This window comes from Emys orbicularis, chromosome 1 (assembly GCF_028017835.1).
Source record: "Emys orbicularis isolate rEmyOrb1 chromosome 1, rEmyOrb1.hap1, whole genome shotgun sequence".
NCBI lineage: Eukaryota > Metazoa > Chordata > Testudines > Emydidae > Emys > Emys orbicularis.
In genome coordinates, this window is record NC_088683.1 from 101,732,138 (window position 1) to 101,745,076 (window position 12,939).

The 12,939-nt window shown below is 45.7% G+C and overlaps 1 protein-coding gene across 3 annotated transcripts in view; it reads left to right on the top strand.

The window, feature by feature from the left end:
- Window positions 1-12,939, top strand: part of LARGE1 (LARGE xylosyl- and glucuronyltransferase 1) — a 273,403-nt gene that overhangs the window by 193,122 nt on the left and 67,342 nt on the right. For all 3 annotated transcript variants that reach the window (XM_065415070.1, XM_065415078.1, XM_065415086.1), the window contains exon 7: window positions 11,542-11,654. In XM_065415070.1, the coding sequence (XP_065271142.1) occupies window positions 11,542-11,654 (113 nt within the window). The remainder of the gene's footprint in view (window positions 1-11,541; window positions 11,655-12,939) is intronic.

A 12,939-nucleotide genomic window follows, 5' to 3' on the forward strand; every position in this document is an offset into this window, starting at 1 on the left:
CTTAAATAAGATGAATTCAATTAATTGAATTAACTCTCCCCTCAATGCAAATCCCTTATTCTCACTAATACTAAGGAGAATTGTATATCTTTAATGAATGTTTAAACTGCTATAAATATTCCCCTTTATTTTTACACTGGCAGTAAATTACAATTCTGCAATGCAGAAGCCCTGAATGGTGATTGTATCAATGTGTTAAACCAAACCTTTGGGTAAATTAGAGTAGAAATCATCAGTAAGCTCAATACCATTGTATTTAAAAGCTGTGAACATGTTTCCTGTGCTGCATTGGATCATAATTCATATACATTTGCATCTGCTCTGGTTTCTACCCTCCCTTCCCTGCAGCTTTTGCCTCTCAGCTGCCACTGTGATAACCCCTCAGGAACTCATAATCTCTTTAGTTGTGACACCGTAAAATACTGCCTGACAGAAGACTGGGAGAGGGTGAATAAATGGCGAATACTGCAGACGTAAAGTACTTTCCCCATCCCTCCCCAGATTGGGCTTTTAAAGAAGATTTATTAGAAAGCAAAATTTAGCAGTACATATATATAGATATATAATAAAACACATTTTACAAATGTAGCAGAATTAATTGAATCCTGCAATGAGATTTTTTTAAAATAAATGGATAGTTCATTGCCTCAGGTATATTATATTGTTAAAACAAAGTTGACAGTTCTTACCATCTGGAAATAACCTACAGCAGGATGGGAAGTTATCTCACCTAATCTGCTGCTGCAGTGGGAAGAATTTGCTGCCTGTTGACCTTCAATCTCGGCCAATCCACATTAATGCGCTCAAAAACATACACACACACATGCAAACTCCAGATAGGATTCAAGCTCCATTTGTAGTCCAATGCTCACAGATCTGCTTGGAACAAAAAATTCAATTATGTTGGATAGAAAACAAACAGTTTGGCAAAAATGTATTGTGGCATGTTGTGGCAGTTTGTCCATTTCCAATATAACCACTTGCAACAGAAAGGCAGATTGAAAATAAAAGGGGATTCCTCCAGTAAAGGCTCCAGTGTGCTTAGGAACCAGATGGACTGAAGTGGAGAACAGCATTAAACTAGGCCGCAGACTACACGGCCGGAATATATTTTTTCTTTTGCACAATTCACTAGGCAGCAAAAGATTTCCATTCTCAAATTTCAATCTGATTCAAACATGTGGCGGCTTCCTTCTCATTTGGGATTAGTAGTTCTACTTGTTGTGACGTTACACCCCATATTCTTTATGGAAGTATGCTTACGTTATGGATATGGCATAACTGAGATATATTTTACGCAAGATGGCTCTTGTAAGGTATCATTGGAAAGGTTATGATTTACTGAATGTGATTATCCAATTTGTATGTATGTATCATTTCTGTATCTAAAGTTAGGAATATTGACTATGTAACAATTACAACTGGATGTTTACTTGGGAAACACCCACCAGACAACAGGCCATCAGCCTTGATGGACCATTAGGAAGAAACAGTAAGACTTTAAAGATACTAATCTCTCTACTTCCTGAGAGGCATCCTGGGACGTTGCGGTGACTCTACTAGGTCATGTGGTCATGTCACCTGGTACTAAACACCACCTGGGACGCTACTGGTACTTTCCACTGGAAACAAAGGCTTCCCGCCTTATGTAAATTCTATTTAAAGCTGGGGAGTAAGGCAAACAGGGCTCTTCTCCATTGCCTTCCTGCCCAAGAAGAAAGACTGCTGAGAGTACCTGAAGAAACAAAGGAAATGAGCGGTGGGAAAGGCACGGCTGAGTCCAGACTAAGACAGAAGTCTAGTCTCTAAAGAGAAATAACTGGAACTCTAAGCTACAGGAACTCTGCAACTTGTCTAAAACAACATTTAGGGTGAGAAATTACTTATTGAAACCAGTCTCTTTAAGATCTTAAGCTTAGTCTGCACGTTTTGTTTTATTTGTTTGGTAATCTGCTTTGTTCTGTTTGCTATCCCTTATAACCACTTAAAATCTGCCTTTTATAGTTGTTAAACTTGTTTTTGTTTATTATTAAACCCAGTTTGTGCAATTTATAACTGGGGGGGTAAGAAGTTGTACATATCTTCCTACACATTGAGGGAGGGGGCGAATTTATAAGCTTACGTTGTATAGTTTTCTCTACAGCGCAAGACTATATTATTTTGGGTGTACTTTTCAGATGGGAGCTGCACTTGAGTGCTGGGCAATTTCCTAGCTGAGTCTTCTCATAGAGAGCTATTTGGAGACTGTGTGATTCTACAGCTGGTGCGTCCCTACGAAGCAATGGGGCTTCTATCACTTCCCTTGGTAGATTTCACAATCTAATAGGAACTCCTAAGATGTTTTTCTTAATATTCAGCCTACATTTATTTCCCTTTTCATAATTTCTTCCTATTACTTCTACTTATATCCCCTTGGGCTCCCCCAAATAATTTTTCTTCCTGTTTGGTATTTGCTTCTTCAAATATTTGAGGGTAGTTGCTATAATCACCCTTAGTTATCATTTAAATGTGCTATTTTTTACAAGGCCTTCAGTTTAGTATCACTTGCAAATGTCATTAATATTCTGTTTACTCCTTCTTCCAGAACACCAATGAAAACCTATCACTGATGCCACTAGACACCTCCCACCAACTTGATACATTGCCATTTATCAGTACTCTTTGTTTATGGTCCTTCAGACAGTTTTCATTCCCCATGACAGCATTCTTATCTAAGTCCATGTGACTTAATTTTTTCAAGTAAGGTGTTGTGAGGTGTTGTATTAAAGGTTTTACTTAAATCCAGCTACATTGCTTCTACTGCGTTTTCTGCATCCACAAATAGTATAATTCCATCCAGAAACAAAACAATCAAAGAAGAAGAATGAATGTTGAGCCATCTGTTTTTCCCACTAAACATTACTTTCTGATCTGAGGATCCTGTTCTCTCTCATGTTTTTCCTTGCTAGATTATGACCCCCCATTACTTACAATGGTGATTTCATAGGAGTCAGTGGGACTGCTCCTGTAAGTAACTGCTCACCATTGGAAGTAAGGGATTCGCAATCTGGCCGTAAGTGATAAAAATAAATACATGGGGCCAGATTCTACCATGCTTACACTGAATAATACTTTTCACTTTGGGGGTGACGTCCCAGTCCCACTGAAGTGAATGGCAAAACTCCCATTGACCTTAATGGGGCCAGAATTAAATGTCTACTCATAGAATCATAGAATATCAGGGTTGGAAGGGACCTCAGGAGGTCATCTAGTTCAACCCCCTGCTCAAAGCAGGACCAATTCCCAACTAAATCATCCCAGCCAGGGCTTTGTCAAGCCGGGTCTTAAAAACCTCCAAAGAAGGAGACTCCACCACCTCCCTAGGAAACGCATTCCAGTGCTTCACCACCCTCCTAGTGAAAAAGTTCTTCCTAATATCCAACCTAGACCTCCCCCACTGCAACTTGAGACCATTGCTCCTTGTTCTGTCATCTGCCACCACTGAGAACAGCCGAGCTCCATCCTCTTTGGAACCCCCCCTCAGGTAGTTGAAAGCAGCTATCAAATCCCCCCTCATTCTTCTCTTCTGGAGACTAAACAATCCCAGTTCCCTCAGCCTGTCCTCATAAGTCATGTGCTCCAGACCCCTAATCATTTTTGTTGCCCTCCGCTGGACTCTTTCCAATTTTTCTACATCCTTCTTGTAGTGTGGGGCCCAAAACTGGACACAGTATTCCAGATGAGGCCTCACCAATGTCTAATAAAGGGGAACGATCACGTTCCTCGATCTGCTGGCAATGCCCCTACTTATACAGCCCAAAATGCCGTTAGCCTTCTTGGCAACAAGAGCACACTGTTGACTCATATCCAGCTTCTCGTCCACTGTGACCCCTAGGTTCTTTTCTGCAGAACTGCTACCCAGCCATTCGGTCCCTAGTCTGTAGCAGTGCATGGGATTCTTCCGTCCTAAGTGCAGGACTCTGCACTTGTCCTTGTTGAACCTCATCAGGTTTTTTTTTTGGCCCAATCCTCTAATTTGTCTAGGTCCCTTTGTATCCGATCCCTACCCTCTAGTGTATCTACCACGCCTCCCAGTTTAGTGTCATCTGCAAACTTGCTGAGAGTGCAGTCCACACCATCCTCCAGATCATTAATAAAGATATTAAACAAAACCGGCCCCAGGACCGACCCTTGGGGCACTCCGCTTGAAACCGGCTGCCAACTAGACATGGAGCCATTGATCACTACCCGTTGAGCCCGACGATCTAGCCAGCTTTCTATCCACCTTACAGTCCATTCATCCAGCCCATACTTCTTTAACTTGGCGGCAAGAATACTGTGGGATTGGCGGCAAGAATACTGTGGGAATACTCGTTTAAATCTGCAGGACTTTTCATGGAGTAATCTTCTGCTCAGTGTGAGTAAGGATGGCAGAATCTAGCTGATAATAGATACGCCCATTCTCAGGAACCAGCATTATCACCACCATTTCTCTGGCAGAGAGTAATCTGACAGGGTTCCCTTTGGAGCCCATAACTTCCCTTCTTAAAGCAGCTGCAGTGGGGATCATTATTGAATGACACGAGACACATTTTTTCTCACTTGGAAACTACCATCTAAGCCCCTTTGGAATGAAAAAGTAGACTTGGAAAATACTCTCTTTAATATGGCCAGGTGTACCAGTTCAGTTTGTCAGCAATACCCTAGTGTCCAGGCCAGTCATACTGAAATCAGGCTTAATTCTAGGGTCAGTGTAATGGGCCTGCTGGATGTACAGCACCTTTCCCCACCCCCAGCTCTTCACCTGCTCCCCTCCTTGCCTGTAACACCACCCTCTGGCCCAGCTGCCCCTTTGCTGAGTCTAGATCAGTGGTTCCCAAACTGGGGTTCGTGAAATGTTACAGGGGGTTCTCGGGGAAAAATTCCCTAATGGCGGACAGAGCTGTCCCTAGGGACCCCTGGCAACATGGGACCAGCAGCCTGGAGCCTTGGGGACTTCCAAGAGCTAAGCAGATCAAAGCAAGCCTATCTATCACACTGAGGAGATTTAAACTTCAAGACTCCTTATAAGAAATGGAAAGGGAGGTGGATATTTTTTGCTGTTTTTAAAATTAAATAGGCTGCTAGTGTTGTTTTTAAAATTATTATGAAGAACAAGTTTAAGTTTTGTTGTAACGTGCGTTGTTTGCCTGGACTGCTCAAGACCTGAATGCTTGTGTAAGAGGAACTCTTTGAGTTGGCTTCTTAGGGTATGTCTACATTACGAAATTAGGTCGAATTTATAGAAGCCGGTTTTATAGAAATCGTTTTTATACAGTCGATTGTGTGTGTCCCCACATAAAATGCTCTAAGTGCATTAAGTCGGCGGACCGCGTCCACAGTACTGAGGCTAGCGTCGACTTCCGGAGCATTGCACTGTGGGTAGCTATCCCACAGTTCCCGCAGTCTCCGCCGCCCATTGGAATTCTGGGTTGAGATCCCAATGCCTGATAAGGCAAAAACAGTGTCGCGGGGGATTCTGGGTACATGTCGTCAGGCCCCCTCCCCCGCCCCCCGTGAGAGCAACGGCAGACAATCGTTTCGCGCCTTTTTTCCTGGGTTACCTGTGCAGACGACATACCACGGCAAGCATGGAGCCCGCTCAGCTCAGCTCAGCTCACCGTCACCATATGTCATCTGGGTGCCGGCAGACGTGGTACTGCATTGCTACACAGCAGCAGCTAATTGCTTTTTGGCAGTAGACGGTGCAGTATGACTGGTAGCCGTCATCGGCTATCTGGGTGCTGGCAGACGTGGGACTGCATTGCTATACAGCAGCAGCTCCTTGCCTTTTGGCAGTAGATGGTGTATTACGACTGGTATCCATCATCGTCGTTGTATTCCTCAGTGAGTTCGGTCAGAGGCGCCAGGGCGCATGTTTTGTCTCCTGGAGACTCAGTCCTGCCGGCAGTCCTATTGCACCGTCTTGACGATGATGGCTAGCAATCGTAATGCAGCATCTTCTGTCAAGCACCCAGAAGATGCCGATGGCTATCAGTCATGCTGCACCGTCTGCTGCCAGCCTAAGATGTAAAAGATAGATGGACCAGATTTGATCTGTATTCATTTGCTTCCCCCTCCCTCCGTGAAATCAACAGCCTGCTAAACCCAGGGTTTTGAGTTCAAACTTTGGGGGGGCCATTCTGTGTGATAGTTGTTTGTGTTTCTCCCTGATGCACAGCCACCTTTGTTGATTTTAATTCCCTGTAAGCCATGTCGTCACTCGCCCCTCCGTCAGACAATAGTTTCGCGCCTTTTTTCAGCCCAGACGCCATAGCACTGGGATCATGGAGCCCGCTCAGATCACCGCGGCAATTATGAGCACTATGAACACCACGCGCATTGTCCTGGAGTATATGCAGAGCCAGAACATGCCAAAGCAAAAACAGGCGAGGAGGCAATTGCAGCGCGGCGACGAGAGTGATGAAAAATTGACATGGACATAGACCTCTCCCAAAGTACGGGCCCCAGCAATGTGCAAGTCATGGTGTTACTGGGGCAGGTTCATGGTGTGGAACGCCGATTCTGGGCCCGGGAAACAAGCACAGACTGGTGGGACCGCATCATGTTGCAGGTGTGGGATGATTCCCAGTGGCTGCGAAACTTTCGCATGCATAAGGGCACTTTCATGGAACTTTGTGACTTGATTTCCCCTGCCCTGAAGTGCCAGAATACCAAGATGAGAGCAGCCCTCACAGTTGAGAAGCGAGTGGCGATAGCCCTGTGGAAGCTTGCAACGCCAGACAGCTACCGATCGGTCGGGAATCAATTTGGAGTGGGCAAATCTACTGTGGGAGCTGCTGTGATCCAAGTTGCCAACGCAATCAAAGACCTGCTGATATCAAGGGTAGTGACTCTGGGAAACGTGCAGGTCATAGTGGATGGCTTTGCTGCAATGGGATTCCCTAACTGTGGTGGGGCGATAGACGGAACCCATATCCCTATCTTGTCACTGGAGCACCAAGCCACCGAGTACATAAACCAAAAAGGGTACTTTTCAATGCTACTGCAAGCCCTGGTGGATCACAAGGAACGTTTCACTAACATCAATGTGGGCTGGCCGGGAAAGGTACATGATGCTCGCGTCTTCAGAAACTCTGGTCTGTTTCAAAAGCTGGAGGAAGGGACTTTCTTCCCGGACCAGAAAATAACCGTTGGGGATGTTGAAATGCCTATAGTTATCCTTGGGGACCCAGCCTACCCCTTAATGCCATGGCTCATGAAGCCGTACACAGGCAGCCTGGACAGTAGTCAGGACCTGTTTAGCTATAGGCTGAGCAAGTGCAGAATGGTGGTAGAATGTGCATTTGGACGTTTAAAAGCGCGCTGGCGCAGTTTACTGACTCGGATAGACCTCAGCGAAACCAATATTCCAATTGTTATTGCTGCTTGCTGTGCGCTCCACAATATCTGTGAGAGTAAGGGGGAGACATTTATGGCAGGGTGGGAGGTTGAGGCAAATCGCCTGGCCGCTGATTACGCGCAGCCAGAGACCAGGGCGGTTAGAAGAGTACAGCAGGTCGCGGTGCGCATCAGAGAAGCTTTGAAAACCAGTTTTGTGACTGGCCAGGCTACGGTGTGAAACTTCTGTTTGTTTCTCCTTGATGACCCCCCCCCCGGTTCACTCTATTTCCCTGTAAGCTAACCACCCTACCCTCCCCCCTTTGAGCACTGCTTGCAGAGGCAATAAAGTCATTGTTACTTCACATTCATGCATTCTTTATTAATTCATCACACAATTAGGGGGATAACTGCCAAGGTAGCCCGGGAGGCGTGGGGGAGGAGTGAAGGACAAGGACACACTGCAGTTTAAAACTTTAACTCTTATTGAAGGCCAGCCTTCTGATGCTTGGGCAATCATCTGGGGTGGAGTGGCTGGGTGGCCGGAGGCCTCCCCACCGCGTTCTTGGGCGTCTGGGTGAGGAGGCTATGGAACTTGGGGAGGAGGGCTGTTGGTTACACAGGGGCTGTAGCGGCGGTCTCTGCTCCTGCTGCCTTTCTTGCAGCTCAACCATACGCTGGAGCATATCAGTTTGATGCTCCAGCCGCCAGAGCATTGACTCTTGCCTTCTGTCAGCAATCTGACGCCACCTATCCTCTTCAGCCCACCACTTGCTCTCTTCAGCCCGCGATTCAGCCCGCCACCTCTCCTCTCGTTCATATTGTGCTTTTCTGCACTCTGACATTGACTGCCTCCATGCATTCTGCTGTGCTCTGTCAGCGTGGGAGGACATCTGGAGCTCCGAGAACATATCATCCCAAGTCCGCCGTTTTCTCCTTCTAATCTTCACTAGCCTCTGCGAAGGAGAAACATTTGCAGCTGGTGGAGGAGAAGGGAGAGGTGGTTAAAAAAGACACATTTTAGAGAACAATGGGTACACTCTTTCACGTTAAATTTTGCTGTTCACATTACACAGCACATGTGCTTTCGTTACAAGGTCGCATTTTTCCTCTTATATTGAGGGCCTGCCGGTTTGGTGTGAGAGATCACTCACACAGTGCCAGGCAACAGAATTCGGCTTGCAGGCAGCCATGGTAAGCCTGAGGCTACGTCTTCACTAGGGGAGGTATCGATTTAAGATATGCAAATTCAGCTACGCGAAGAGCGTAGCTGAATTCGACGTATCCGAGCCGACTTACCCCGCTGTGAGGACGGCGGCAAATCGACCTCCGCGGCTCCCCCGTCGACGGCACTTACTCCTACCTGCGCTGGTGGAGTACAAGCGTCGATTCGGGGATCGATTGTCGCGTCCCGACGAGACGCAATAATTCGATCCCCGAGAGATCGATTTCTACCCGCCGATTCAGGTGGGTAGTGAAGACGTAGCCACAGTCTTTTGGCTTTTTTAACCTTCATAACATGTGGGAATGGTTTCAAAGAGCAGCGCCCTCATTTCCCATACCAAGCACCCGTTGGGTTGGCCATTTAAAATGGGTTTGCAATGTAAAAGGAGGGGCTGCGGTTTCCGGGTTAACATGCAGCACAAACCCAACTAACCCCCCTCACCCCCCACACCCAAATCTCTGGGATGATCACTTCACCCCTCCCCCCCACCACGTGGCTAACAGCGGGGAATATTTCTGTTCAGCCGAGCAGGAACGGGCACCTCTAAATGTCCCCTTAATAAAATCACCCCATTTCAACCAGGTGACCGTGAATGATATCACTCTCCTGAGGATAACAAAGAGAGATAAGGAATGGATATTGTCTGCATGCCAGCAAACACTGGGACCATACGCTGCCATGCTTTGTTATGCAATGATTCCAGACTACGTGCTACTGGCCTGGCATGGTAAAGTGTACTACCATGGCGGACGGGATAAGGCAGCCCTCCCCAGAAACCTTTTGCAAAGGCTTTGGGAGTACATGAAGGAGAGCTTTCTGGAGATGTCCCTGGAGGATTTCCGCTCCATCCCCATACACGTTAACAGACTTTTCCAGTAGCTGTACTGGTCGCGATTGCCAGGGCAAATTAATCATTAATCATTAAACACGCTTGCTTTTAAATCATGTGTAATATTTACAAAGGTACACTCACTAGAGGTCCCTTGTGCACTCTCAAAATCTGGGAGCACGCCTTGGGTGAGTTCGGGGGTTACTGGTTCCAGGTCCAGGGTGATAAACATATCCTGGCTGTTGGGGAAACTGGTTTCTCCGCTTCCTTGCTGTGAGCTATCTTCATTGTCTTCATCATCATCTTCCTCGTACCCCGAACCCACTTCCCTGTTGCGTGATTCTCCATTGATGGAGTCAAAGCACACGGTTGGGGTAGTGGTGGCTGCACCCCCTCGCATGGCATGCAGCTCCGCGTAGAAGCGGCATGTCTGCGGCTCTGCCCTGGACCTTCCGTTTGCCTCTCTGGCTTTGTGGTAGGCTTGCCATAGCTCCTTAATTTTCACCTGGCACTGCTGTGCGTCCCTGCTATGGCCTCTGTCCTTCATGGCCTTTGAGACTTTTTCTAATATTTTGCCATTTTGTTTACTGCTACGGAGTTCAGCTAGCACTGATTCGTCTCCCCATATGGCGAGCAGATCCCGTACCTCCCGTTCGGTCCATCCTGGAGCTCTTTTGTGATCCTGGGACTCCATCATGATTACCTGTGCTGATGAGCTCTGCGTGGTCACCTGTGCTGTCCACACTGGGCAAACAGGAAATGAAATTCAAAAGTTCGCGGGGCTTTTCCTGTCTACCTGGTCAGTGCATCTGAGTTGAGAGTGCTGTCCAGAGCGGTCACAATGAAGCACTCTGGGATAGCTCCCGGAGGCCAATACAGTCGAATTCCGTCCACACTACCCGAAATCCGACCCAGAAAGGCCGATTTCAGCGCTAATCCCCTCGTCGGAGGTGGAGTAAAGAAACCCGTTTAAAGGGCCCTTTAAGTCGAAAAAAAGGGGTTCGTCGTGTGGACGTGTCCAGGCTTAATTCGATTTAACGCTGCTAAATTCGACCTAAACTCGTAGTGTAGACCAGGCCTGAGATACCTTCATGCTGTTTCATATCTGATACTTCTTGATGAAACATAGGAGCCTTGTCTTATAACAGGCTTATTCAAAGTGATACAAGCTACGAAAGTGAGATCTTGGAAGAGTGTTGCCGTTTTCATAATGTAATAAAAATACTGTAATGATAAATAATAATTAATAATAAATAGTGTGTAATAAGCATGTCATAAAAACAAATTTTATATTTCCAAGATCACTGCTTTTATAATTTATACTCAGGTAAAGGAGAAAATCCCTGGAAATATTCTTTTTTAGGAGGGGGTTCATGAGACTTGACATTTTGGTGAAAGGGGTTCACAGGGGGGAGGGATAGCTCAGTGGTTTGAGCATTGGCCTGCTAAACCTAGGGTTGTGAGTTCAATCCTTGAGGGGGCCACTTAGGGATCTGGGGCAAAATCAGTACTTGGTCCTGCTAGTGAAGGCAGGGGGCTGGACTCAATGACCTATCAAGGTCCCTTCCAGGTCTAGGAGATGGGATATCTCCATTTATTATTATAGGTTGTTAAAGTGTGGGAACCACTGGTCTAGATGAACCAAATTTCTTTTGTCTGTTGTCCCTCACTTTTTCCTCTGCATTTCAAGCACATTTTTCCCCATCCACGTGGTGTTCTATAACTCCCTGTTGTGTCTTGTCCTTATTGAGGTTGTAGGCTTTCTGGGGCAGACATTGTCTTATTTTATTGTGTTTGTATGGCACCCAGCACAATGAGGTAACAATCTTGAGTGGAACCTTTGAGCACCACTGTAACAGAGAAGTACTTTAATAATAATTATTATAATACATTCTTCTTCAAAATTGTTATTTATTAGAGCTAGTTTATGTCTGTAAGTAATGTGTCATGAATATATTTATCCCGATTTCAATCAGAAGCAGGGGTTGGCAGATGAAATAGCTTCCAACTCTGGTCTTTGCAAAATGTTCTTCTTTTGACTGCAGTGATGCAGCACTTAGGCATGAAGGTCCTTGCTTTGCACATTACATTATGGCTTCTCTTTCCCTGCATTGCATTGTCTCTTTAGGGGTTATCCTGCTACTTCTGGATAAGTTGCGAAAGATGAAATGGGAGCAGATGTGGAGACTCACAGCTGAAAGAGAGTTAATGAGCATGCTGTCAACCTCATTGGCTGACCAGGTGGGTTGGGCAGGCAGTTTTGAAGACCTGGTACAAATATTGCTCCTTGGATTGGGGGTGGGGAGGGAGAGAGGAAGGAAGGAAGGTAGATAGGTAGGTGTCCTGCCATATCCTCTTAAACAGGCAGAACTCATTGCCATGTCTTTCTGAAGAAATTTTTGAATGTGGGGGATAGAGATTTATCCACAAGACTCCTATTTACAGACTGAAATTTTTACCTCTGATGCACAGATGCTTTTTAAAGGGACACAGTTGGAGTCTTTTTCTTTTTTATAGCCTTTACTTTAGCCTTTCATTCTTTCTTTGAAAGACTCCAGACTTTTGAAGCTTGAAAAAACTGTTGCTTTTGTCATTTTCATTTTGGCAAATGGTGATTTTGATTCTGTCAGTCTCTGGATACTTCTGTTGCCTGCATAGCTGCAGAATATGAGCATCTCACAAACATTAATGTATTTATCCTTACAGTACCCCTGTTAAGTGAGGAGGGATTACTGTCCCCATTTTACTGATGGGGAACTGAGGCCCGGAGAAACTAAGGAGCTGATCCAAAGCCCACTGAAGTCTATGAAAAGACTCCCACTGATTTCATTAGCCTTTGAGTCAGATCATAAGTGACTTGCCTAAAATCACATGGAGAGCATGTAGCAGAGGTGGGAATTGAACCCAGATGCCTGGACACTTACTCTAGTACCTTAAGCACAAAGATCATTTTCCCCCTCCCACTGCATGGCTTCATAAGAGCAGATCATAGTGGCACTTACACTGTAAGCTGTTTTGTAGCCCTGTCTCACGTGTTTTCTGTGAAACACTTAGAGCACTTGCGGGCAATATAAAATAATAACTAATACTCCTACTGGTAGTTCATCGTAAGGGACAGTAACTGACAGGATCACTCGTCTTTCTTTTATTGAAAATTGATGCTGTACTTAGAAACAGCAGGCAGTTCACCATCTGCCACATAGTACTCCCCATGATGGGGAAAAAACAATTTTTGCCAGTGGTACAAAATACTTGATTTGAAAACCCAGGTGCAGTCTGCTAGCATTCTGTGTGAAAAAGAGTCTGTTTTCCTCTAGTTCAGACCTGCAAGTCGGCCCTTGGGGTTCCAGCACCTTTAACCAACGCAGAATTGTGAAGCTAGGTTTGCAGAGCTGACAGCTTAATGTAATAACTCCCTATTCTCCCTCTCACATGCTTTCTGAGCAAAGGACTGAAGAGAGTCAGTTCGGAGAGATGTGATTGATCATCTTTCTGCTGAAATGATGCACCTGATTGTTTTTCTGTT